We start from the raw sequence: 26,808 nt of genomic DNA on the forward strand, positions 1-26,808 counted from the left end.
ATTATACAGTACTGAACTGATGATACCAGGGCTGCCATTCACACTTACAGTGTCAGCTTTTGTTATAAGAACTTCATTAAAGATAAGATTACAAGAACAATCACCAACTGAACAGCCTGCAAGTCCAAAGAGAAGCAGCCTACATTATGTGACCTCTGCGGAATATGCCTTCTCTACTTTCTGATGAGAGCTTTGACAGTCTGCTGTTTGTTCTTTGCCACTGCGTCCATAAATATGCCTCATAAGAGACAAAGGAAAGAAGATATGGTCACCTACTGTATGAAGTTTCCGGATTATTCCTTGGAAGCCACATAAGAAAATACCCTAGGAAGTGCAAAATGCATGTTCTAAAAACATGTTTTACACTAATCAAAATGATTACTACCAAATCTATATATATAAAATAAGAGTTTTGTCTGTACATTGCCCAGAATTTGAAAAGAATGGTATTTCTGTATCGGTCATGACCACTGTAACAAGGAAATGCACTTTTTACTTTTCCGTATTTTCTGTCTGTCTGTATGTATGTACACGCATCACGAGAAAACGGCTGAAGAGAATTTAATGAAAATCGGTATGTAAAGTTGGAATATGAACCACTACAATCTAGGCTATAAATCATTTTATTAACGCTGAGTGAAATGGTAGTTTAGGGGAAGGCCTAAAATATAATTCTCAAATATTTATATTATTAGTGGTCCTATAGATAAATAATACATAACTAAAGTTGAATAGAATTAAATTTCCGATCATTTATGTCTTATACATTTTTATCGTACCGGCTATGATAACATTTTGTTGCTAAGTCCTTATCAACGCTGAGTCACGAGAAAATGGGTTTACAGAATTGAATGGAAATCGGTATAGGCCTGTAGAGCCGGGGAATAAGAAACTACAGTCTAGGCTATGAACAATGTTATTCACCCTGGGTGAAATTGTAGTTTAGGGGAAGGTGCCTAAAATATAATTTTTAAATGCCTATGTTATTGGTCCTCTTGAAAATTATAGTTATAGAGAATACAATTTCCGATTATCTGTGTTTTATTCACTTTTACCGTACCGACTATGGTAAGAGTGGTATTTCAGAGTCGGAAGAAAACTAAATATGAAGGCCTACAATGTCGAAAGTGCATAACATTGAGCAACAATAACATTACTTTGACCATTGTTAGTTGTGACGTTCTTTGTCTCTTATACTTCTACTCAACTCCGATAGATGGATTTACTGCTGTGTACCAAGTATAACAGGCTGACTGAATACTGGCAGGAAATGGCTGGGGAGTTAGAAAACTTTCTCCTTTAGCATGCCATTCCTCTGGTTCACACATTTTCTAATACTGCTGGTACGTAACATACTGGTTCATGATAGTATTCCAGCTATTCAATCCCAATTCTGACGCGCTATTTTGAATGAGCAGTGGGCATACTTAAGGCAGAGGCTCACTTACTAGTAGTAGTGTGACCTGGTCTAGAACTACAGTTCAGGCCTATTCCAAATTATAGCACCACAATTCACTAAATAACTCAAAATTCAAATCGGAAAAGAGCCGTTTCTTAAGAAAAGCTTCTTCCTCTTCACTTTTATTAAATTCTACATTCATTTTATTCCAAATTAGCAGTGAAAAGGGGGTTTCTGCTCTGACTTGGAGGAAAATTTGCCTCCATGTCAGATAGATTTTTCCGCCGCCAGTGTACTGAATTGAGATTTTACAACTCATCGGTACTCCTAGGTAGCAGATTAGTAAAAAGACATAGTTTTTGCTCTGGGACTCTCCACTATTCGCCTCCCCACCCCCGAAAAAAGACGAAGAGTGTTCATGGATTATGGCTGTCTGGTGGTGGTGGTGATTATTGTTTTAGGAGGAAGTACAACTAGGCAACTATCCTCTATATAAGACTAATCAGAGAGAAAAAATGGAAGGGGTCCAATACTTCGAAAAATTGAGGTATCGGCCAAAGGAAGACAAGGATCACAAATGGCGTGAAAATGAAAGACTTCCAAGGCCTCCATACGTAATACCGTCGGGGTCGGAAAAGAACAAGAGTTGACCAATGGAGGTCGGATAGGATAGATGAAAGTGAGGAGTCTGGCACAAGTAAGTGGAAGTAATGCCAGGATTCACCTGAGGGCCCTGTGGTCGCCAACCTACGCTCCAAATTTGAGAGCCCTTGGGTCCCTTTTAGTCGCCTCTTACAACAGGCAGGGGATACCGTGGGTGTTATTCTACCACGCCCACCTACAGGGGGGTCACGGCAGTCTGCGGCTTGGTCATTCCAGCTCTGGAACTTTGGCCTGTCAGATCGGCAGCGTTTGTTAAATATGAGAAAATGTGTGGTTTTACATTTGATAGACTATTTCGTATGAAAGCATTGCTTTTAATCGTGCCATTCCTACTGACGTCATTTCAGTTGGGAGAACCACTAAGACAGTCCTTCTGAGGATGTAAAATGACAGGTAGAATGTGAAAACTCCTGAACCTGATCGGGCCTACCTTTACAATGAAAGCGCCCCAACCCAGTTTTCATATGAGAACAGACGTTGCTGAATTCCCGGTCGCATGCAATTTAAGACAATCTTGCTCGCAACGTGTACACTACCTAACCTAGAATTCTGTTCACAATGTGGAATTCCGTAGCGAAGCACGGGTACATCAGCTAATTTAATTCATAATTTGCACTGGCACAATTCTGTTTTCCAATTCCAAGTATAGGATAGTTTTCCTTCTCTCTCTCTTTATTCTTTTGTTATCAAGGCGGCATCCATTCTCAAGAGACAATATTTTGTCAGTGGGTTCCAAGCGACACTGTCATTTCGTTCACACCAGGCAAGGCACTCCACAAACAGTTATTGAGAAGAGTATACTCACGACACTTACAGGTTCTTTCTTCACTTCTACAAGTTGGCGAGGCTCTGCTTTTATCTCCAAGTCACTGGTATGTGGCTGTTCCTGAAAGCATTAAACATAACCGTGTTTTGATGTAGACCTTGTTGCACTCCTTATTAAGTTGTATTCTGTCGTAAGTACGACATCCTAACTAATACATGGTTTTCCTGTAAATATGTATTAATAATAATAATGTTATTTGCTTTACGTCCCACTAACTACTTTAGCGGTCTTCGGAGACGCCGAGGTGCTGGAATTTTGTCCCGCAGGAGTTATTTTACGTGCCAGTAAATCTACCGACACAAGGCTGTCGTACTTGAGCACCTTCAAATACCACCGGACTGAGCCAGGATCGAACCTGCCAAGTTGGGGTTAGAAGGCCAGCGCCTTAACCGTCTGAGCCACTCAGCCCAGCTAAATATGTATTATAAATTTGTATAACCTCAAATACGTATTGTGAATAAGTTTAGCATAAAAATCTATATAGTGGAAAGCTATAGAAAACTCCATAATGTTCGTATATTAAGTGTATTCTGCTATAATTTGGTACATATGAAGGGTTCTGGAACTTACTATAAGGTTTATTATCCAGATACATGAACATACGTTAGGAATGTTTGAGAGATTTCCATATATACTGGTAAGCAGTAACCAAAAGTTCGAGCTGGATCCATTATTGGAGTACTCCATTCTACTAGCTGGTCAATTGATGTTTCGAGTGTGCTCCATTTAGAGTGTTGTAAGAACCCTTCCAGAAATCGATAATTCTAGATGATTGATCGAACAGTATATGTATCAAACTGTCAGTCAGTGAGTCAGTCAGTTCAAGAGAGTGTGTGTCATACTGAGTGAGTCAATTTTGTTGATATCTGTACCTGTCACAATCGACTTCAGGGTACTTTGCTGTTAAGTGTTGTAGTCTTACTTCCTATTGTGTGTTGTGACTTACAGTGAAAATAGAGTAGTATAAACAGGGAGGTCAACGTGTTCTCGTGTGATATTTATTTACATGAAATAAAATAGTATTGAGAGCGATAAATTAGCGACCGTGAGTGACAGGACACTTCGAGACTCAGCAATGAACATCGACCAAATGACCGTGGAGATCTTATGAAAAGCGCTGGCATCCCGAGGTTTATCGATGGCTGGAAGCAAAGCGGACTTACAAGAGCGGCTGGGCCAGGATTTGATAGACAACAGGGAGGACCCAGGCAGTTTCGACTTTGAAGTCACCACAGAGGAAGAAACCAACGACCGGGTAAGCAACATGTTCGCACAACTAACTGCTTTCATTCAGACCCAGTCAGAAAAAATCGAGGCCCAATTTGGAAAACTCAAGGGGAAAATCCAAAAGCTTCTATTCTCTTTCTTTCTGAGCTAGTTATCATACATGTCTCACTTCCATACAATGCTATACTCCAGACGAAAGTCTTCAGAAACATCTTCCTAATTCCTATATCAATGTTTGAAGTGAGCAAATTACTTTTCTGAAGAAAGTTCTTCCTTCCTTGAGCTAGTCTGTATTTTATGTCCACCTTATTCTGCCATCGTTACTCATTTTACTACTGAACTAACAATATCCATCTAAATCCTTTAAGACTTAATTTCCTAATTTAATATTTCCTGCATTAACTGCCTTCGTTCAACTGCACTCCATTACTTTTGTTTTGGACTTATTTACTTTCATCTTCTACTCTTTACATCCACACCATTCAGCTCTTCTGCAGACTCAGATATCTTTGGCAAATCTAAGAGTTTTCCATGGATTGCGAATCTGTTTCTAAATTTCTCTTTGATTTCCCTAATTGCCTGTTCTATATAAACATTGAAAAGAAGGGGGAACAAGCTGCAACCTTGCCTCACTCCTTTCTGGATTGTTGCTTCCTTTTCAAAGCCCTCTGTTCTTATAGCTACAGACTGATTATAGATAATTCTTTGTTCTCAGTAACTGATCCTGATCAACTTCAGAATTTCAAATAGTTTGGTCCAATCAACATTATCAAATGCCTTTTCTAGATCTATGAACACAATGTCCAGGGCCTAGGAGTGGGAAGGAAGTGGCCGTGGCCTTAATTAAGGTACAGCCCCAGCATTTGCCTGGTGAGAAAATGGGAAACCACGGAAAACCATCTTCAGGGCTGCCGACAGTGGGGTTCGAACCCATTATCTCCCAGATGCGAGCTTCACAGATGCGCGCCCCTAACCGCACAGCCGACTTGCGTGCTAAAGGTTTATTAATAGATCCCGAGCACATACTCAATGAAGATGAGCGCGCAGGTGTAGTCGACCCAACATACAAGTAATCAATTAATAAACCTTGAAAACAATTCAGTGTCACCGCCTGATGATAAAGTTCAAGCACTGAAATGTGTTGTGGAATAATAAGAATTATGACCAGTAACATAATCATTATTTCATAATGAATAAATTAATGATCTGCATTTAGGACCCACATGCACAACACCACACTGAAAGGGGAGAAAGTACTTCTCAGAGGTGAGTTTAGGATGACAAGACACATTATGTAAAGAAGGATCCTCTCAAAGGGCACTTGTTCAATGTGTAGAATCTCTAAACAAGCCCACAATACATTTTTATTTCTATACACTTGGGTTTACGTTGCACCAACGCAGGTAGGTCTTATGGTGACGATGGAGCAGAAAGAGCTAGGAGTGGGAAGGAAGCTGCCATGACCCTAATTAAGGTGCAGCCCCAATATTTGCTTGGTGTGAAATTGGGAAACTACAGAAAACCATCATGAGGGCTGCCAAACTGGCATTCAGATCCACTATCTCTCGAATGCAAGCTCATATTACTCGCACTCACTTAAAATTGAATTTTAGTTTTTCACGATCACGTCTGACTTTACATGTAATTAATCTCATAATAGAACCGTATTGAGGACAATATATTAAAATTATAAAATCCTTTTATTAACAACCACCTACTCAATACAATACATTGTCTGACTTTTCCCGCATTAAAATTTTTCAGGTAGCTTTCTCACTGAAAGTTAATGGGATAATTGTATTTCTGTAGCAACAAGAGTGGACAAGTCAAGTTTAACTGAACGACCTGACCTTGACAATCTTGAGTAATGATGCAAGTGAAGTTGGTACCTTGTGAGTAAACAGAGATCTCAGGAAGTGCACTAATTAGAACGTAAGACGACCGTAACGAAAGAGACCTGTACAAGCTACTACAGCATTCCTGCATAAATTCCTACATCTTTCTCGGTCTTTTCCTTGGGCTCGAAGTAGTACTACAGCAGAATTCCATTAGTCTGGCATCCAACAGTCCGGAACGCCCGATGGTCCGACACCATTTCAGGATTCTTTGGGTTCCCCCCCCCCCGTTTGTGACAGTTAAAGAGCACAGCGCGGTTTGAAACCACCCAGAGGTGTCGACTACGCGTCTGCTGCTGTTAGACACAAACGGCATTGTTGGCTGCCACCACACACAGGTTCAGTTCATTGTTTTGATTGCGAGCGCTTTTCGCTACAGTATTTTTTCTTGCGATCTACCCGCAGAGTCCCTAAATAAATTTATCACTTTTGCTGAGTGCAATACTAATTACAATGCCAGTGAACTTACATATCATCAGAAATAACTTTTATGCCAAGCGACAACGATCTTGAAAACAAAAAGATACAACTAAAAATAGATTACGAAACAAAAAGATATTCGAGATGTTCTAAAGTCACACAGTACGCATATGTAAACTGAATGTGTCGCTGCTGTAAATGATTCTGCTGATCAACATTTTACTGCAAAACGCCGTGTTACAGCTTAACCTGTATCGTAGTAAGAGGTGCCGCCCGGTAGTCCGCCACAACATTCAAAAGGAATTCCGATTGTCTTTCAAAGAAAAGATGACATAGCTGGAAGTAAACAGTGTGCTTAAGACAAGGGAACGAGGCCAATATTAATGTGCGCTCGAGGTGTCTGCTTAAATGATGTGTCAGATGCAAAATTAAATCAGTTCCATACATGGTGTAGGGCAGGTTTCACTGTATTACAGGTCAATATCTGACATTTAGTTCCGGGTCCTCCTCCATTACTATAATACTGAAGCTGGTAGCACCCTCATGCCATTCGTCCCACCTGTTTGTACTTGCAATCATTCTTGTTACTTTCATGATTCAGATATTCTGAGCTTCCCCAGCTTTTACTACCGTACAGCTACATTGATCTGAAAACAAACACCCACTTCTTTGACATACCTGTAATCACTACAAGAAACATTTTAAAATTTTGCTTATTCCTTACCACCTATGCTAAAAACAACCACTTACTCGTAAATCCTCGTAAAAAACAAAGTATTATCATAGGAAACTCTAAATTATTACATGTAATAAGCAATATCAATCCTCCTCCAACTAATCTTGGAATCTCCGTCAATGAGAATCTGACCTGGAATGAACATGTAACAAATGTATGCAGAAAGGTTCATGCAGCTCTGAAACATCGCAAGAATTCCTTTCCTCAAAAACTTAAATTAAAATTAATCCAAGCACTACTATTCCCAATTTTAGATTACTGTGATACAGTACTAGTCAACCTACATGCTGAACAAGCTTTGAGACTTCAGCGAGCACAAAACTCATGCATACGATATGCCTTCCAACTGCGACATGACGCTCATGTTACATCATATGTCAAAACATTGGAATGGCTACGCATAAATGAACGAAGGAATTTTCACCTAATTACACTTGTTTACCAAGTGCTTTCGACGAACTCTCCTACTTACCTCTCTTCTAATTTTCGTTTCCTTTCCTCATACCATGAAATTAGTACCCGTTCTGGTTCCTTACTTGAAATTCCACTAAGTCGAATGAATTCCTACAATCATTCCTTTTTAGTTACCACATCGAAACTCTGGAATACACTCCCAATGGACATCCGGCACTTTACTTCCTCTCATAAATTCAAATCTGCCTGCAGAAAGTTTTTCCTGGTAACATAAAACTGAGTTGTGTGAGACATTGTGTGTATGTTGTGTGAATGTGTTTTCTTCATTTATTATTATTATTATTATTATTATTATTATTATTCTTTCTTTCTTTCTTTCTCCGTTTCGGCCTGCTGTGGACCACATTATTTCAACCGTTTGCATCCTTGAGCTTTAATTCTTCCCCAGTACTCACGCATTCTCGTTCTGTGAGCCTCCTTTTTTTCATTAGTCCACTTCTTGCCTGTTTTCAACTTTGGCCTTTCTTGGAACCTCTTGTATCCCTGGAGCTTTTTCTGGAGAGGAGCACGTTTCTGGATGTCTTCAAGTGTGATTCCTATTTCTTGAAGGTCTTTTTCAACTTCGATAAACCAGGGTCCATTGGTTTTCTTGTTAAGAGAGTAGGAAAAGATCCTATTGGTCTGTCTCTGTGTGCTCATGTGTGCTATATGGCCATAAAAATTAATCCTCCTTTTCCGAATCATGTCCGTTATCCTCTCCATATGCTGGTACAGATCGCTGTTGTGTCGTCTCCTGTACTCACCATTTTCTTTGATTGGTCCAAGAATCTTTCTCAGGATTTTTCTTTCTTTAGCTTCTAGCTTCTCCATCAGACCTTTTCTGTTCATTGCAAGGCATTCTGCTGCGTACAACCGAACAATAATGCCTAAGCTTGGCGTTGATGGACACTCATCTTTTGTTGTAGACATTCCTAGTCAGCTGATATGCCACCTCCATCTTGTTGATTCTACACATGATTGCTTCTTTCTGAGAGTTGTTAGGTACTCCACTCGCCTAAGTACTTAAACTTTTCCACCTGCTTGATTTTTCCCTGTTCCACAATGAGCTCTCTGGGAGCTGGCTTGATGTTGGTTATAAACTCTGTTTTTTGGAAAGAGATTTGGAGGCCAGCTTTTTCTGCTTGGATTCTCAGTTGGTTAATTTGTTTTTCAGCAGTATCTAGGGAATCAGAAAAGATCACTAGGTCATCTGCAAAAGCTAGGCAGTCTATGATATGATCATCTTTCTTATATCCTATTCTAAGGCCATTCTCACCCTCTTCCTTGCACATCTCCTTGTGCCATTCCCGAATGATTTTCTCCAGAGTGCAGTTGAAGAGAAGCGGTGATAGTCCATCCCCTTGCCTAACACCAGTCTTGATTTCAAAGACGTTTGAAATTTCTCCCCCGAATTTCACCCTGGACGTAGTGCTGGTTAAGGTCTGTTGAATGATAGCTCTCGTTTTGTTGTCTAAGCCCATTTCCTTCAGAATGCGGAGGAGTGTGTGTCGATCTATGGAGTCGTAGGCTTTTTGGAAGTCAACAAAAGTAACTACAAAATTCTTATTCCTGGATTTTAGGTACAACAGGACAGACTTAAGGTTCATGATCTGCTCTGCACAAGATCGTCCTTTTCTAAAGCCTCCTTGGTATTTGCCCAACTGTGAATCAAGTTGCTCTTCTGCCCGAGTTTGAAGGGCTTTGGAGAGAATTTTGTATGTTACTGCGAGAAGGGAGATGCCGTGATAGTTGTTTACATCTGTTTTGTCACCTTTCTTATGTAGGGGATGAATCAGGGCTGCTGTCCAATCATTTGGGATCCTCTCTGTTTCCCAGATCTTGCGAATAATCTCAGTTCATCGATCGCCTTTTCACCTGCAGCCTTCCAGAGTTCAGCAATTATCGCATCTTCTCCGGGTGCTTTGTTGTTCTTTAATGATGTAATTATCTGTTTGATTTCCTCTTTTGTGGGGGAAGAAGAGTCTGGGTTGTGATGTCTGGATTCTTCAAAGGTGAATTCTGATTCTGGTTCTTCGCAGTTAAGAAGAGATTCAGAATATTTAGCCAAGATTTGGCGTTATCCTTGTCGTTGTAGGCAACTTCTCCATTTTGATCTTGGAAATGTAGACTTGGTGGGGTGTACTTGGTGAGGTTGTGTTTGAAGGTTCTATAGAAATCCCTAGTATTATTCTTATTGAAGTCCTGCTCGATATGTGTCAGTTGGTTTTTGACAAATGCGCGCTTTACTTGGCGGATGACTTTCGCTGCATGTTTCCTAGTCTCCAGAAAGTCTTCATATATTTCTGGATTCTTCAGGGAATTCCATCTTTGCCAAGCGATTTGTCTTTGTGTTATGGCTTCATCACATTCTTGAGTCCACCACAGATGCTTCTTTGGTTTCTTAGCAATACTGTCTCCTCAGCCGTTTCAACAATGGCATTTTTCAGTTGTTCCCAATTTTCTGTGTCCAAAGACTGAAGTTTCTGAATGAATTCTTCGCTGGTTTTCAGCTTTTCTGTATCAAATTTGCTAGTTTTCTTTATCTTAACTCTTTTGGTGTTTCTTGGATGAAGCTTAATTTTGATCTTGGATAGATAGTGGTCTGAGTCAAGGTTAGCACTTCTCAGGACTAACATTTTGGATCTCTTGTGTTGCTTTTCATGCAAAGGCAACATGATCTATTTGAAATTCCCCCAAGTGAGGATTTGGTGATATCCATGTCTTTTGTTTTCTCAGTAGATGTTGACTTAAGAACAAGATTGAATGCCTTACAAAGCTCTATAAGCCTTTCCCCATTTCGGTTGGTTCGTCTGTGGGCTGGATAGTTTCCAACGATATTTTGGAATTTCCTTTCTTTGCCAATCTGGGCATTGAAGTCTCCAAGCAAAATGATTGTGTGTTTGTCAGGAATTTTTGATATAACATCTTCCAGGTCCTCCCAGAATTTGTCTGTTCCTTCCGGGTCTTTCTTGTTTGCCTGGTTGATTGGCGCATGTACGTTCACAAGCGTGTGTACGTTGTTCATACTCCGAAAGCTAAGCATCGAGACCCTGCTGTTAGGAGAGCTAAAATCGGTGACTGAATCAATAATTTTCCTGCTGACAATAAAACCTGTGCAAAGGTGTGGAACAGTTTTAATCAAATGTTTGCCAGTTTTCCCTTTGAAGATTCTATAACCTTGTGATTCAAACGCATGTTCATCAGTAAACCTTGACTCTTGAATTGCTGTAATTAGGATTTCATGTTGGGAGAGGACATCCGTAAGATGTTTGAGTTTACCAACTTTCAAGAGGGAGTTGGCATTGAAGGTAGCAAAAATATTTCGGTGTTTGTAGCTGATTTTGTTCCTAGGAGTCTCCGATACCTCCTTGCATGTAGGTGCAGGCTTGTCGTGACTCACCTTGTCCCGAGATGTTCTGGACGATTTGCTCTCCCGAGCGGCTTGGAGAATCTGTGGGTTGGGTGCCCTGAACCATTAAATGAAGTACTGAGTCCCATTTAATATGATATATATTTGAATTCAACTCTGACTTCCCAACTACCGTACATATTTACAATGTCTATTTACAGCATACTTCAGTGATGTGCCTGCTCCGGAAGCTTTTAGAATACTGACTTCCGACCTGGGTAGAGTCTATGTTGAAAACCTGAGAGATGCCCTCTAGCTTGTCTCTAAGCCTAAGTCCGCATCTCCCACTACTGTCTGAGAGACTAAGTCTTTCCAATATCACTTCTAACGCGGCTATGTCCTACTCCTCTCTCTCATTCTGAATGTAAGCACCTCCAGTCTTATTACCGACGTTCTTGACCTACGTAGAGCGTTCTCCTGTCCAAGACTAAAGATATCCCTTAAGCCTCTGCAGCTTGTATATATATCCTGGTCTGGCCCTTGCTAACTAGTGAGAGGGGGAACTCCCACCCTAGTACTAGTCTACCCCCAACTGGGATCCCTCTCCAGTAGGTGGTGCTATAGTGGTCAATCTCAGAACCACTTATTCTCTGTCTCACTCAGCCTAACTCATATCTCTCACTGAGTGGAATGTTTTGCCATGAAGTGGAGATTTTCCGATGCTCCATCCTTCCATGAGTCATGTATTCTTTCCTTGTCTCTCCCAATGCTAATTATTCTGAATGCTGGAATTGTGCTTGTAGCTAGCCACTGTTCATTTACTCAACCCTTGGTCAGTTTACATAGATAAGATTACAACTCAATAACAAGTTACTCATAAGCCTTCCGTAGCAGGACTTGAAGAACAAGTAATTTCACATATCCAATTCTAAATGTTTCAAATATAAAGTAGCACATTTTACACAATTAATAACCATAATTCTTCTTGTAAGAAAACTCTTTATCCTTTCGTTTATACATTCCTAGTGGTCTCCTGTACTGGGGATCCACTAGTTCAATTCTAATCTCCTTAACTTAATATATGCTATGGGACTTAATATACCTTGGTTCGATTCCCGGCATCGGTGCCATCACGACACCTCCCTTACCCGGGAAGAAATGGGCGCAACACATTTGCGTCCATTTCGACTATGAGGAACTCACAGCCTCGCTTCTGATGACCTTAACGGTCTCCTGGCTATTGGTGGTGGCGTGCCTCGTTCTCTTATCTCGTGTGAACTTGCCTCGATAACTACTACTTCTCGGGATTCCACAGGTGAACTGAGACGTCTCTCAGTGAGCCTGGGACTTTCCAGTCTCAAAAGCCCCGCAGGTGAGTCAGGACGTCTCCCAACAAGCCTGGGGTGCTGAAATATCACATTAACATTCTCTTCCGAGGTTTTCGCCTTACCTTCCTTATTGATTACAGTTTGTTTGATACAGATACTTGGACAATGCTCTTTCGCATCGTCCATACATTTACTGAAAGAGTATCCTACCTTTCTACAAGAATTACAACAACAACAATTACAACAATAACACCATATGAATAAACCCACTATACTCACCATGGTCCAGACTATGTATCTATATATATTTACATGTTGATACATGGCTTTTTGCCTTATTTCTTCCTCTTTTTGTCTGACCATGTTTTCTACTTCCTCTGTCTTATGGGTAGCCCAACGTAAGTCATCGATGTGATTTAACAAGTTAGTTGTTGCTACTTTATTTAACTCAGGGACCTGATGTAACCTTAATTCACTGTCTATCTGCTCACAGCAATCATACTGTAGTGCTATCATTGGCACTAAATCCTTGTCTTGCGTACTATTTATTTTCCCTACTCCCTGAATTTTACTATTTGGGCCATACAGTGCACACATAGGACTTATTTTTATCGTACCTGTACCCTTAAACATGATATCACTAGTAGTATCTTTGCACATGCAAGTCACCTTTTTCTCTTCAGGGGACACATATATATATTTATTATTCTCTATGAGAATCCACATCAAGTCTCTAATGGGCAACACGCGTTTGGCACAATTTTCAGGCATTTGATTGACTCCACTAATTAATTTAACAACACAATTATTTTGCGTGTGCACCGTATTAATTGGAAACCTTACCTTGCATAATTTCCACATGGAAGTTACCTGTTTGCATTCGTTTAATTGTTCTTCACTCAATTGCGCGAATGTTTGTTTTTCCTTATCCATGATTATATAATTCTTTTCCTCGTTCACATACACGTAATGATTAGGGTTATTTATCACTTGAGTAGGAAAAGGTATCACTTTATACAATAAATAGGTTGTCTTATCTGTTAAGGGTGTTTTCATTACATACACTAAGAAATTTTTACTTAAAAACACTTCTGCTGAAGCTACCCTGTATATAAGGTAGCCATAAGTCGACTTTAATTCAAATGGCAAGGAAATACCTCTTGGAAAATCTCCCTGCGCTTTTCTATAGGCCTTAATGATCTCATCTGGTGTAATTATCTGAGGATGTATTATCCCAGACTGAGCATTCATAATACCTTCCAATACTATACTATAATGATCATGCAACTGCATTAGAAGACCTTCAATTTCAATTAAGTGTCTATTAATAGCTATCTCCAATTCTGCTTGCCTAATCGCTCCGGCTACTTGGAGTGTTTCATTCTGTAAATACAATCTAATTTCATCTAAATTCTTACTGATTCTAAGTTCATTTGCATTTACCTCGTAGATGGTGCTGTTCATGGTTTGTAGGGTGGACTTAACAACAATCATCTGCTCTTTAGCAATTTTCATAATAGAGAGCTGCTCCTTCTCTAGCTCAGAAATCTTTCCCTCGTATCGTTCTGCATCGTCTTCGCTAAGTGTTCCAAATAACGTTTTCGCTATTGATCCTACGGCATTAATTAATCCTCTCCTTCGTCTATTCCCTTCTTCCCTTGCCACGCCTTTTGTGATCCTATTAATAACATCTTTTGATCCATTTATTCTTTCCAAATGTGTCTGCAGCATATTTACGTCCTGCTGGCAAGTAAAATTTGAAGTAACTTCTAATTGCAAACATAGCAACCTCGTTCGTCTCACATATCTCTGAGCTAGAGCAAATGTTTCTGTCAGCTGATTCAAGTTTACATACGTTACTAGGGTCCATTCTGTAGTATATAACTGCACTTCACCCTGGTCATCGAAATATACACCAGGTGTATTCTCATATGGCGTCACTCTGACGTCTGTCACCTCTCCACCTGCCTCGAGATGAGACGACATCATCATCCACAGGGTTACTACGATGTGGAACCAACTCGTTATCTCCGCCATCGTCTTCTGTCAACTGAAAGGTACGACAGGAAATTCGTTACCTAACAATTATAAATTTCCCAAAACTTAATTTCTATTACTTAACTGACTGTTTACATTCCTGCATTATTAACCTAGCTAATTTCCTTTATTTGTCTACCTCTTTTGCTATCCCACTTAGCTCTCACAGGAACATCCTTAGTCTATTTTTGTGAACCTTTGTTCTCTTTCCCTTTTTGTTCAATTGTAAGGTGCAATTTACACCTGATACGCCTACTATAATGTATGGACCTTCAAAAGGTGGGCTCAATTTCCTGGATTTCCCTCGTCGCAGTGCGTCATTACGTAACAAAACTCTATCTCCTACTTGGAAGGTTACTTCGTTTTGCTTCTTGTCATAGTCCTGCTTCTCTCTTTCTTTTCTCTCTATTAAGGTTCGTCTTGCTGCCTCGTGGTTTCTCCTTAACTGCTGGGTTAGCTCCTCAACCACTGTCTGATACTCGTTATAACCTGACTCAGGTGGTTTTTGCAATACTCCTGGGATGTTTGCCTTCTTACCGAATATCAATTCGTAAGGCGTGAACCCCGTACTTGTGCTCTTGGTCGTGTTGTAGACAAAAGCTGCCGTTGGGAGATACCGGTCCCAATCGTTCTGTTCATTGGCACAAACATAGTGCCTAAGGTACTCCACTAACACTTTATGGGATCTTTCAATGCTCCCATTTGACTGTGGCCTGAACGCTGTGGTGTGAGTTTTCTGTATCCTCAACACCTTACAGAGTGTTTTGAACACCTCGCTCATGAAGTTACTACCCTGATCAGTCAATATCTGGTTCGGTATCCCGTATATACTGATGACATTATTTATTAATGTACGTGTCACCGTATCTGTTTCTTGATTTGGCATTGGACTTGCCACTAGATACTTGGAGAGCTGGTCCTGGCAGGTGAGAATGTACCTGTTACCAGCTTCCGTCAAAGGCATAGGGCCTACTACGTCAAGCGACATCTTCTCGAAGACTGTGCTTGGAGTATCTGTAATTACCATGGGGGCTCTGATGTCTGGCCGAGTCCCCTTATTTCGCTGACATGATGGACAAGAGCGAATGTACTCTTCTACGTCCTTTTTCATACCCTTCCACTGTATTCGCTCGCTCAGTCTTGCGAATGTCCTTGCAATCCCTTGATGGCCTCCTATTAATGAGTTATGACACTCCTTCATTATGGCTAATTTCTCCTCCTCTCTTAGCCCTTCTATTTCTCCTTCCGGTGAACTACCTTCGGGCTTGGATTCCTCTGCCTTAGCGTCCTCGGAGCCCTCGTCCGTGGTGTAGCCGACTTCGATTCCCTCTGCCTTGGCGTCCTTGGGTTTTGAACTCGCTACTCTAACCTTAACGTCACCAGGATACTGAGTGTCTCTTCTGACCTCCGTCTGGGGTCCTTTCCGAGCTGAACTGACCACTCTAGTTTGGCTCTTCTCTACAATGGGATTACGACTCAGGGCATCGGCGTTACAGTTCTGCTTACCCTGCTTGTATTCTATGACAAAATCGTACTCTGCCAGCTTTAACCTAAACTTCAGCAGGCGTGAAGACGGGTCCTGCACATTGAAAACCCACTTCAATGGCTTGTGGTCCGTCACTACAGTGAAATGCCGCCCAAATAAGTATGGCCTGAAATACTTCACTGCCCACACTATTGCCAATAATTCCTTTTCGGTTACACTGTAATTTACTTCTGCCTTGTTAAGCGTCCGGCTTGCATAGGCAACTGGAAGATCTTTCCCAATGGGTCCTTGTGACAGTACTGCTCCAACCGCCTCGTTGCTTGCATCAGTGGTAACAACGAAGGGTTTTTCAAAATCTGGATATTGCAGAACAGGCTCCTCTATTAGCCTTCGCTTCAGTGTTTCAAACGCTTGCTCCTGTTTGTCTCCCCACACAAAGGGAACGTCTTTCTTTACTAATTCATAAAGTGGCTTTGCAATTTTACTATAGTTAGGGATGAACTTCCTATAGTACCCACTCAGCCCGCAGAACTGCTTGATCTGGCGGCTAGTGGTCGGCCTGGGAAAATCCCTGACTGCCTGGACCTTTTTAGCATCTGGGTGGACTCCCTCTTCCGTGATTACGTGCCCTAAAAATGCCACCTCGGCCCTTAAAAATTCGCACTTATCAGGCTGGAGTTTTAAATTATTCTCTCGCAGCCTCTGGAGTATTACTCGTAACTTGGCATTGTGCTCGTCTACTGAGCTACCATACACAATTATGTCATCCAGATAACATAAACATTTTATGCCAGTTAACCCTGTTAGCACAGTGTTTATCAGCCTTGTGAATGTGGCTGGGGCATCTCTGATACCCATCGGCATTCTCTTATATTCATACTTCTGCCCTAATGCTGAGAAGGCGGTCTTGGGCCTATCTTCAGGCTTCAGTAGCACTTGGTAGTACCCACTCGCTAAATCTAGAGTCGAGAAATATTTAGCCTTTCCAAGGGCATCTAACAATTCGGAAATTAATGGTAGGGGATAACTAACTCCTATTGTAACCTCATTTAATTTCCTATAGTCTATAACGACCCTCCATTTCTGTATGCCTGAGGCATCTAGTTTCTTTGGGATTAAAAGTAACGGCGCATTCCAGGGTGACACACTGGGACTGATTATGTCATCCTCCAACAGCTTATCTATTTGTTTTCGTATCTCTCCCTTCTGTGCTTCTGGGAGCCTATAGGGCCGTACGTTAATAGGAGGTTGTTCCCTAGATATTGGAATCTCATGCTGTATTACCTTCGTATGGGTCAACTTGTCCCCCTCTAAGTGAAATACATCATCATACTCTGCACAGATGGCCAATATTTTCTCTGCATCTACCATGTTCAAATGGTCTATCCGCAGCTGTTCGGTCACTCTCTGTGAGCGCAACTTTCCGAAACCTAAACCATTGTCTTCGGTCTCCTTGGTTAGCCTTACCCTTTTCCCTTGTGACAGGCATGTGTAATCAACCTCATGAATGCATACCACAGGGCTCTGTATCTCTACTTCTTTCTCGGTGGTGTTAATAATGCTTACAATAGCCTCATTTCTCTGGGACCTGGTTAAACATTCGGCTAAATACACCCCTGGTGCTACTTCTGCTCGCTCTATTACGCCAACAGGTAGATTCTTATTTACCTCAATGGCCACTACCTTCTCGGTCCTAGGTTCGAGACGGATCAGCTTTGTCTCTCGAGCCCCCATTGAGTACCTGGTCCCTTTTATTATGACGTAGCCTTCCTTGTAATTTATTACGCCATCTGACAAGAGGTCCTTCCCAATAATGCCATCTTGGGTCAAGTTAATGTTTTTACCCACTACATGGAAGGTGTGACTGGAACCACTTATCTCAAACCGTACCGTACCCTTGGTATATAGCTTGCCTTCACTGACCCCGGTCAGTTCTATGACATGTTCCCTCATAATTGCGCATACTTTTGGTACGCTTCCTTCTTTGACCAGGCTAATTTCTGACCCTGTGTCTAACAAGAATCGAAGCGGTTTCCTTCTCTGGACGATGCTAAGTAACATCGTGCCTTCGTCATCTGAACTTTCGAGACTTATCTTTCTACGGGATTCCGAGGTTGTCTCCGGCCTTCGGTCCCTGCTTAGTTTGTTGCTAACCTGGTTTTCATAGCCTGTCCTTGGCTACTCACTGATCCAAACGGACCCTCCTCGGTTTGTTGCGACCCCCTGTCACCCTCGTCTCCAGACCTTCGGAAGACTTTCATGTCCGTTCTGCCTGTCTGTTGACCCATTGTTTTCGTGCGACAGTACCTCTGTAAGTGCCCCGCTTTCCCACAAGCATAGCACTGTTTAGTGGACTGTTTACCAAGTACATTTCTCCAACAGTCCCTTTCCAAGTGACCATCTCTACCACACGAATAGCATCTCGTTATTTCGGTATGTTGTCTGTTAACCGGTAGCCTGCAATTATCTTGCTCATGCCCTTTCCTATTGCAATTGTAGCAAGTTCGTGTACCCCTGGTACTCTCCCTCATGCCCGCCTTGACTGTGCGGACCGTTCGCGTTTCTACACCTACTTGGTCCCTTTGCTTCTTTCGGCAATCTCTCTCTATGTGTCCTTGTTTCTTACAATACCGACACGTTAGCGTTGTCGGTGGTCTTTTTAATTCTGACTCTCCGATAGGTTGACCCTGTGTTTCCTTTCTCGGACTTGTACATTGCCTAGCTAGGTGGCCCTCTTTATTGCAATTGTAGCAAATCACCCTAACCATTGCTGTTCTAGGCTTAGGATGCCACCTTCCTTCTGGTTTTGCTACTTTAGGCTTGTTCGTTTCAATTCTCCGTGTGAACCCTAGTGTGTTCCGCCTACTTTGTAATCCATCCTTAGCCTGTTTGGATATAATGACTGCTTCTTCCTGCCTAGCTATTGCCACGGCTCTTTCAAATTTTAAAGGTTGCTGATTCTGCACTCTACATTGGATTCTTGGGTTGTTTAACCCTTGTGTGAAACTAGCCACTCCTATCTTTCTCACGCACTTCAACTGTGCCTGCCTATCCTCTAGGCATTCGCCCTCTAATAAAGCATCCCTGAAAGCTGACGCCATCGTGTCTACGCGATGCGCCCAGGATGCTACACTCTCTCGCGGTTCCTGACTGCTTTGGAACATTTGGCAGATATATAGATCTAACGTGCCCTGCCTACCATAATATTCATTTAGCGCTACTTTAGCGTTCTCCCAGTTAGTAATATCAGCTCTTACCAAGAGCTTCTCTCGGGCCTTGCCTGTAATTTTTGTCAATATATATTTAAAGAAAAGTGCCTGATCATTCTCCCTGATCATGCGTACAGCCGCATCTACGTTGGCAAGAAACTCTCGTAGTCTGTCTGGCTGACTACCGTCAAATTCTCGACCAATCAGTCTGTGTCCCTCTACTACAGTTACATACGGTCCTTCTAAGCTACGTGCATCATCATCATCATCAGCCTCTACTATCTGAAATTCTGGCCTTCCTGCATTTAAATCTACATCCTCCTCCTGACTTGCCATACTGAATTAAAGTGGACTCACCCTACGATGTCTTCTGTACTGCTGGGCTTGTTGGCTGCGATCCGTGTAGGCTGCTTAATAGGCTGCTGGGCTTGTTGGCTGCGATCCGTGTAGGCTGCTTAATAGGCTGCTGGGCTGCTGGCTCCCTGCAGCTGGGCTGGATTGTGGCTCCTACGATGCGCGGTTCGATCTTCTGCGATGCGCGGTTTTCGAACAATCTTCTTCGGTGCGCGGTTCAATCTTCTGCGCTGCGCGGTTTTTGGACAATCTTCTTCGGTGCGCGGTTCAATCTTCTGCGATGCGCGGTTTTCGGACAATCTTCTTCTCGAAGTGCGCGAACATCGGACTGATATGGTTCTACTGTTCGTCGGAGTTCGAACTAAGGGCACCCCACATACCTGACACCAAAACGTAAGTCTGTCGTGACTCACCTTGTCCCGAGATGTTCTGGACGATTTGTTCTCCCGAGCGGCTTGGAGAATCTGTGGGTTGGGTGCCCTGAACCATTAAATGAAGTACTGAGTCCCATTTAATATGATATATATTTGAATTCAACTCTGACTTCCCAACTACCGTACATATTTACAATGTCTATTTACAGCATACTTCAGTGATGTGCCTGCTCCGGAAGCTTTTAGAATACTGACTTCCGACCTGGGTAGAGTCTATGTTGAAAACCTGAGAGTTGCCCTCTAGCTTGTCTCTAAGCCTAAGTCCGCATCTCCCACTACTGTCTGAGAGACTAAGTCTTTCCAATATCACTTCTAACGCGGCTATGTCCTACTCCTCTCTCTCATTCTGAATGTAAGCACCTCCAGTCTTATTACCGACGTTCTTGACCTACGTAGAGCGTTCTCCTGTCCAAGACTAAAGATATCCCTTAAGCCTCTGCAGCTTGTATATATATCCTGGTCTGGCCCTTGCTAACTAGTGAGAGGGGGAACTCCCACCCTAGTACTAGTCTACCCCCAACTGGGATCCCTCTCCAGTAGGTGGTGCTATAGTGGTCAATCTCAGAACCACTTATTCTCTGTCTCACTCAGCCTAACTCATATCTCTCACTGAGTGGAATGTTTTGCCATGAAGTGGAGATTTTCCGATGCTCCATCCTTCCATGAGTCATGTATTCTTTCCTTGTCTCTCCCAATGCTAATTATTCTGAATGCTGGATTTGTGCTTGTAGCTAGCCACTGTTCATTTACTCAACCCTTGGTCAGTTTACGTAGATAAGATTACAACTCAATAACAAGTTACTCATAAGCCTTCCGTAGCAGGACTTGAAGAACAAGTAATTTCACATATCCAATTCTAAATGTTTCAAATATAAAGTAGCACATTTTACACAATTAATAACCATAATTCTTCTTGTAAGAAAACTCTTTATCCTTTCGTTTATACATTCCTAGTGGTCTCCTGTACTGGGGATCCACTAGTTCAATTCTAATCTCCTTAACTTAATATATGCTATGGGACTTAATATACCTTGGTTCGATTCCCGGCATCGGTGCCATCACGACAGGCTCCCCAGAATCCGAAGGCCTGCTTGCGTCACTCAAGGCGATGGTTGATTGGTTACCACCTGGGGTACAATTTCCTGTTGAATTTTCCTCCATGCTTTGCAGTTGAAAACTTGTAGTTTGGGGTCGGTGTAGTTTTGCATCGACCAAGTTACTTCCAAGGTTGTAAGCCTTGGAGAGAGCCTGGTGTTTGAATTGGGATGGCATTTCCTGCATACCCCATGCTTCGGTTCTCCCGCCGGTACTCGGGTGGCTGATTGCAGTGGTTTCCCACTGGGCGATGGGGGCGCCACGTCCCTACGCCATTATTATTATTATTATTATTATTATTATTATTATTATTATTATTATTATTATTATTGTCACATTAATTGCTGTACTGATATGTAGGCCTAACTTACTGGTAGTCTTAGAATTATCTGTCTGTAGTATTATTTCTTTTTAGAATTTCTATGTCTTACTTTTATGTTTACATTTTTAAATTCTGTTTATAGCGGTTAAGTGTAAGATAGCCCTAACTTCGCCACAAATGTAAGTCAGGAATAAATAAATAAATAAATAAATAAATAAATAAATAAATAAATAAATAAATAAATAAATAAATAAATAAACAGCCCAATTTCTTGTACTACTACCAAGGCAACACGGCATCTCTGCCATCGTCTTTGTGATAAACATTTCGCATCACCATTTGTACTTTTAGTAGCAGAGAATGTTCTTTTTTTTTAAATTTAGAATTGATTTGGTAGTATTATGACGTGATTTTTATTAAATTTGTAGGCCCTTCAGCTTATTTAATTAAATGCAAAATAATTATTTAATACAAACTCACGAACTCCTATAAAGTCATCAATTTTGGGTATACTTAAGATGACTTTGAGACATCAAGTTGGCCCTCATAGTGTTTACCGTTTCCTTAATGGGTACATTACAGTACATGTTTCTAATATCATATATATATTTCATAATTTTAATCCTAATTGTCATTGTGTTTTATTGAAGATGACTCTTAGCAAGTTAAAACACTCATCTTATAGCAGGATAATAAATACTGTTTTGGTTTTAATGTAAGAGTTTGACCATCAATACGGTTAAAATGAAGTGTACCTAGGTATACTCTGTAATTAAATGTACCACTGCAGTTCAAATGAATGGAGATACCTATCTGCTATCCACCTATTCTCATCTACAAATATCACTCACAATTTCCATAGTCTCGTTTAATCTTCTGAACTCAATTACCATTTACAGACTATGAATGTCATTGTTGAATCCGTATTGCAGGTTGAACTTCTTACAAAACTGTATAAAAACTATTTTAATCCTCCTAGCAAATACTATATATTTCTTATGTCCTATTAGCGTATGCTTCCTGCTCCGCTCCAAATTAAGAGCTGCAGGAAGGGAACACTGCAAAACTATCCACCATTAAATATAATTTTTTTCATGATATATACTGGCAGTTAGATATTACATTAATCCTTGTTGTTTTTCATTGCGTGGTACTTTTCAAAACAGTTTTCTGTTTGAAGAGACAGCAGTTCTTTAACATCAGAAGAAGATGGTCTTCCTCGCTTTTGAACTTCCTCGTATACTTCTTCAACCAACCTATTGCTGCAAGGTTTCGTGCAATGGAATGTGGCCACTTACAGAAGTACAATTTCCACCACCATTTCAACATTTTCAGTATTAAAACATAGCTTGATGTGTCCAATCTGTGACGTGGAGCCAATAATTACGTTTGGCTTCTCTTATTGTTCATCACTGTTTCACTTCTTTCTGTCAATAATGGAGGTTGAATTGTTTCCAGATATTGAAAGCAGCAATACCGTCCACTAACACACATTTCCGTAAGCTAAGATGAAGCGGAAGCCACGTCATACTGTCATACGCAACTGAGAATAACAGAAAGTTACAAAGTCATTGCACAAACTATATTAAATAGGGAAAGTTGTTCTCTTGGAGACAAAACAGTCATCACAGGAGCGATGAAAATATGAACTATTGTCATGTCAAGTGGGACTCTACATCGGAGCACAAGTCTCATGTTTTGTTTTTTTGTTTTTTTTTTGCTAGGGGCTTTACGTCGCACCGACACAGATAGGTCTTATGGCGACGATGGGATAGGAAAGACCTAGGAGTTGGAAGGAAGCGGCCGTGGCCTTAATTAAGGTACAGCCCCAGCATTTGCCTGGTGTGAAAATGGAAAACCACGGAAAACCATCTTCAGGGCTGCCGATAGAGGGATTCGAACCTACTATCTCCCGGATGCAAGCTCACAGCCACGCGCCTCTACGCGCACGGCCAACTCGCCCGGTAGTCTCATGTTTTAATGCCGAGCCCCACTCAACAGAGGGGTACAGAAGGTTCACCCTCCCTCCTACACAGTATCCCCACTGACAACAATCTGCTGTAACCCGATCCTACACATCCACAACTATTGCTACTTGCCTTATATTGTTGAAACCAACATGGAAAATTACCACTTTCTCCTTACCCTTCTTTTTCCCTTCTATTTTTTTCTACATCTGCCTCAATCTGATTCCCGCATAACACTCTACACCCATGTGCCTGACAACTGGGTAAGAACCTCAACCCCACCCTCCTCTCTTGGTCTTCATAACTTCCCTAATCCTACCTCCTCCTTTCTCTCCTTTTCAGAACCGCCTTCCACCTCCCTCCTTCTTTCCTATACTTTGCGTTTCTCTTTTTGCTGATCTACCCTTAGCCCTCATTGGCCCACCTCGAACTGAGGGAGACCTACCTTCATTCCCTCAGCCATTCTTTTACATCTTCTAAGAAATATGAAATAACAACGGAAATACAACAGAAGTCAGAAAAAGGCAATAATGTTTGCTGCACAAAGCAAGTTACTCAATACCTAGACGTATCCTAATTATAAAATACTGCACATTCCTCCATCACACATGGAACATGCTTCAAACGCACCAAAATGTTAAAACAATGGTGGTGCTACTTCATTACCGCAGTCAAGTACACAGGACTCTGCATTCTGCCTGCTGCCATTTCTTGATGGATGCAGTATCCGTCTCTTGGCACAGCCCAGAGCAAAGTGTAGCTTCCACCGAAGTCCCAGTCTCATCCATGGCTGTGACAATATGGAAGCTGCTGTGGCGTGGGTGGTGCTGAGGGGAGCACAACTAGTGTCAGAGTTTTATGAAAGGTGTTGCTCATAGGATCAGTCGTGCTGCAGTGGCACCTTCTGGGAACTACCTCACTCCTCATCTTGCCTAGTAGGCCTCACTTTGGTGCTGCCGTTGGTTGTTGCTCATAGGATCAGTCGTGCTGCAGTAGCACCTTCTGGGGAAAGCAATGGCAAACTACCTCACTCCTCATCTTGCCTAGTAGGCCTCACTTTGGTGCTGCCGATGGTGGTGCTATTTGAGGATCCAACCAAACTCTGGGCTGATGACCTAACAGACAGACACTCTGTGCATCATCAACATTCTGTATAACTTTCATGAGGGGATCTGCAATGGACAAACTGCTGAATGTAATTAATTTTTCTTGATAAACACTAAATGTGTCACCTGAGATTTAGTACCTTGCAATATTGTATCACGTGGGCTACTTTCCATCCTTAAAAATCTGACGAACTTTATTTCTTTTCCTATACCAATTATTCATAGTTATTAACATTAGTACAGTCAATTATCTGTAAACTAGAGAAGAACAAAGGTCACCAGTTTCAAACGGGTGAAGAACGGCTTGTAGGGAACTTAACGAATGGGGTTTGAACCCCACTGTCAGCAGCTTTACCATTTTGACACCAGCCAAATGTTTCCTTCCCACTCCTAGTCTTTTCGTATCCATTGCTGCCGTAAGAGCTCTCCGCGTTGGTGCTAAGTAAACCACTGCATTCAGTCTGCAAGCCTCTGTAAGTCTGCTATGAGCTCCCTGGCCGCATTCTCACTCTCACATGTCTGGGTCTATTATTCTCATAAGTAATATCTCCTCCATTGGCCTCACATTCCAAATTTAGCCTATATCTCATCACTCAAGTGCGTCCTTGCTCTCTTCATGCCTGTCACTTCCAATTTACGAGTAAAATACCCTGAGTCTACTGAAAACTTAACTGGATTTTCACTCCTTTCTTACACAATATCGCTGATCACTGAACCTTCAACTGCTGCACGCCATCCTGGGTCTTTCAGGTTTGTATTTCATGCCAGACTTTCAATCCTCTTATACTTCTTCCCTACTGATATCACATTGGTTTTGAAAACTAATATAACTCTTTTCAAGCTCCGAGATATTAGACTTTCGGCACAATCTGCCACTAAGACCAAGTCGTCGGCACAGCCCAAACTGCTTACTACATTTCCACCACTTGAATCACTACGTGCTATCTGATGTCTTTCAGTGCATGATCCAAGTACATGATTGACACACAAAAGCAACAGAGCTGAAAAAGTGAGTGCCATTTATGTTAGCTGAGTATCACATTCACCCCTCAGATGTCTGTGGTGATATCTACAGGGCAGCAACTGGATTATTTTAACCCACTTGACAACGTAGAGTGTAAGAAGCTGATTTTAAATTGTAATTCAAAACTTTGAGCTAAATAGCTCATTAACAGGATCTTGCACGCTTGACAGTTGGTAATGCGTATGTATACCACTCCAGATCGGTGGATGAGCAGTGAGACGGTCCTTACGTGTGTCGATTATCTTCCAATAAGCGTGATAAGACTGGATACAAACTTAAGGGGGCCTGATAACAGTACAAGAAAAGTTTAGTGATCCAATGTGTTGAGTTTGATGAACATTACAAGATAAAATCAATATTTTCAGCCTATGTGTAAAATAATGGAGCCTGTCTTTGTACATTTCAACATGTGGACACTTATTGCACACCATATAAATGTAATTAAAATTACAAGCATCTTTTATAAATGTGTAGCCTACTTACCTCCTTAGTGGACTCGGGTTCACATTTAATGATCTGTGGGTCCTCCATTATCTATAACATGAACACAATAGTCAGAACAAGCACATGGCTACGGCCTCACAAATATTAATTAAAAAGGAATCTTTGAAATATGTAAATATTGACCATGTCATTTTAGTTTGCTATTTCTTGACATCTAAACTGTGCACTTATCCCACAAGGGAAATAGCTTATTTTTACTTTACAGATTAAATAAAAATGTTGAATAGCAATCAAGAAATCCGAAGAAAAGCAGCTCAATTTCTTATGTGTGATAAAAGAGTAGTGCTACGCAAATTTCAGGCTGGGAAGAAGGAGATGAGCTGTTAGTGGAGTCATCAGTCCATAGACTAGTTTGATACAGCTCCCAATGCCAGCCTAATCATTTCTATGTAAATACTCCATCCTGCATATGCTCTTATCTGCTTGTGGTATTCATACCTTGATCTACCCGTACCACTCTTACTGCCTACACTTTCCTGAACAAGTCCTGGGTGTCTAAAGATGTGTCCTATCATTCTATCTCTTCGACTCATCAAATTTAGCCACATTGATCTCCTCTCACCAATTCAATTCAGTATCTCTTCATTCACGATTCGATCCCTCCAGCTCGCTTTCAACACTCTTCTGTAACACCACATTTCAAAAGCTTCTATTCTCTTTCTTTCTGAGCTAGTTATCATACATGTCTCACTTCCATACAATGCTATACTCCAGACGAAAGTCTTCAGAAACATCTTCCTAATTCCTATATCAATGTTTGAAGTGAGCAAATTACTTTTCTGAAGAAAGTTCTTCCTTCCTTGAGCTAGTCTGTATTTTATGTCCACCTTATTCTGCCATCGTTACTCATTTTACTATTGAACTAACAATATCCATCTAAATCCTTAAAGACTTAATTTCCTAATTTAATATTTCCTGCATTAACTGCCTTCGTTCAACTGCACTCCATTACTTTTGTTTTGGACTTATTTACT

At 41.3% G+C, this 26,808-nt stretch overlaps 1 protein-coding gene across 4 annotated transcripts in view; it reads right to left on the reverse strand.

Moving 5' to 3' along the window:
• LOC136876022 (zinc finger protein 391) overlaps window positions 1–26,808 on the reverse strand; it is a 101,525-nt gene that overhangs the window by 51,333 nt on the left and 23,384 nt on the right. For 2 of the 4 annotated variants that reach the window (XM_068228171.1, XM_068228172.1), the window contains exons 2-3: window positions 25,814–25,864; window positions 2,868–2,948 (exon numbers count right to left, since the gene is read on the reverse strand). In XM_068228171.1, the coding sequence (XP_068084272.1) occupies window positions 2,868–2,948; window positions 25,814–25,861 (129 nt within the window). In that variant the 5' untranslated portion in view covers window positions 25,862–25,864. The remainder of the gene's footprint in view (window positions 1–2,867; window positions 2,949–25,813; window positions 25,865–26,808) is intronic. The other 2 variants (XM_067149631.2, XM_068228173.1) reach the window with 2 other exon arrangements.

This window comes from Anabrus simplex, chromosome 6, assembly GCF_040414725.1.
Source record: "Anabrus simplex isolate iqAnaSimp1 chromosome 6, ASM4041472v1, whole genome shotgun sequence".
Lineage (NCBI taxonomy): Eukaryota > Metazoa > Arthropoda > Insecta > Orthoptera > Tettigoniidae > Anabrus > Anabrus simplex.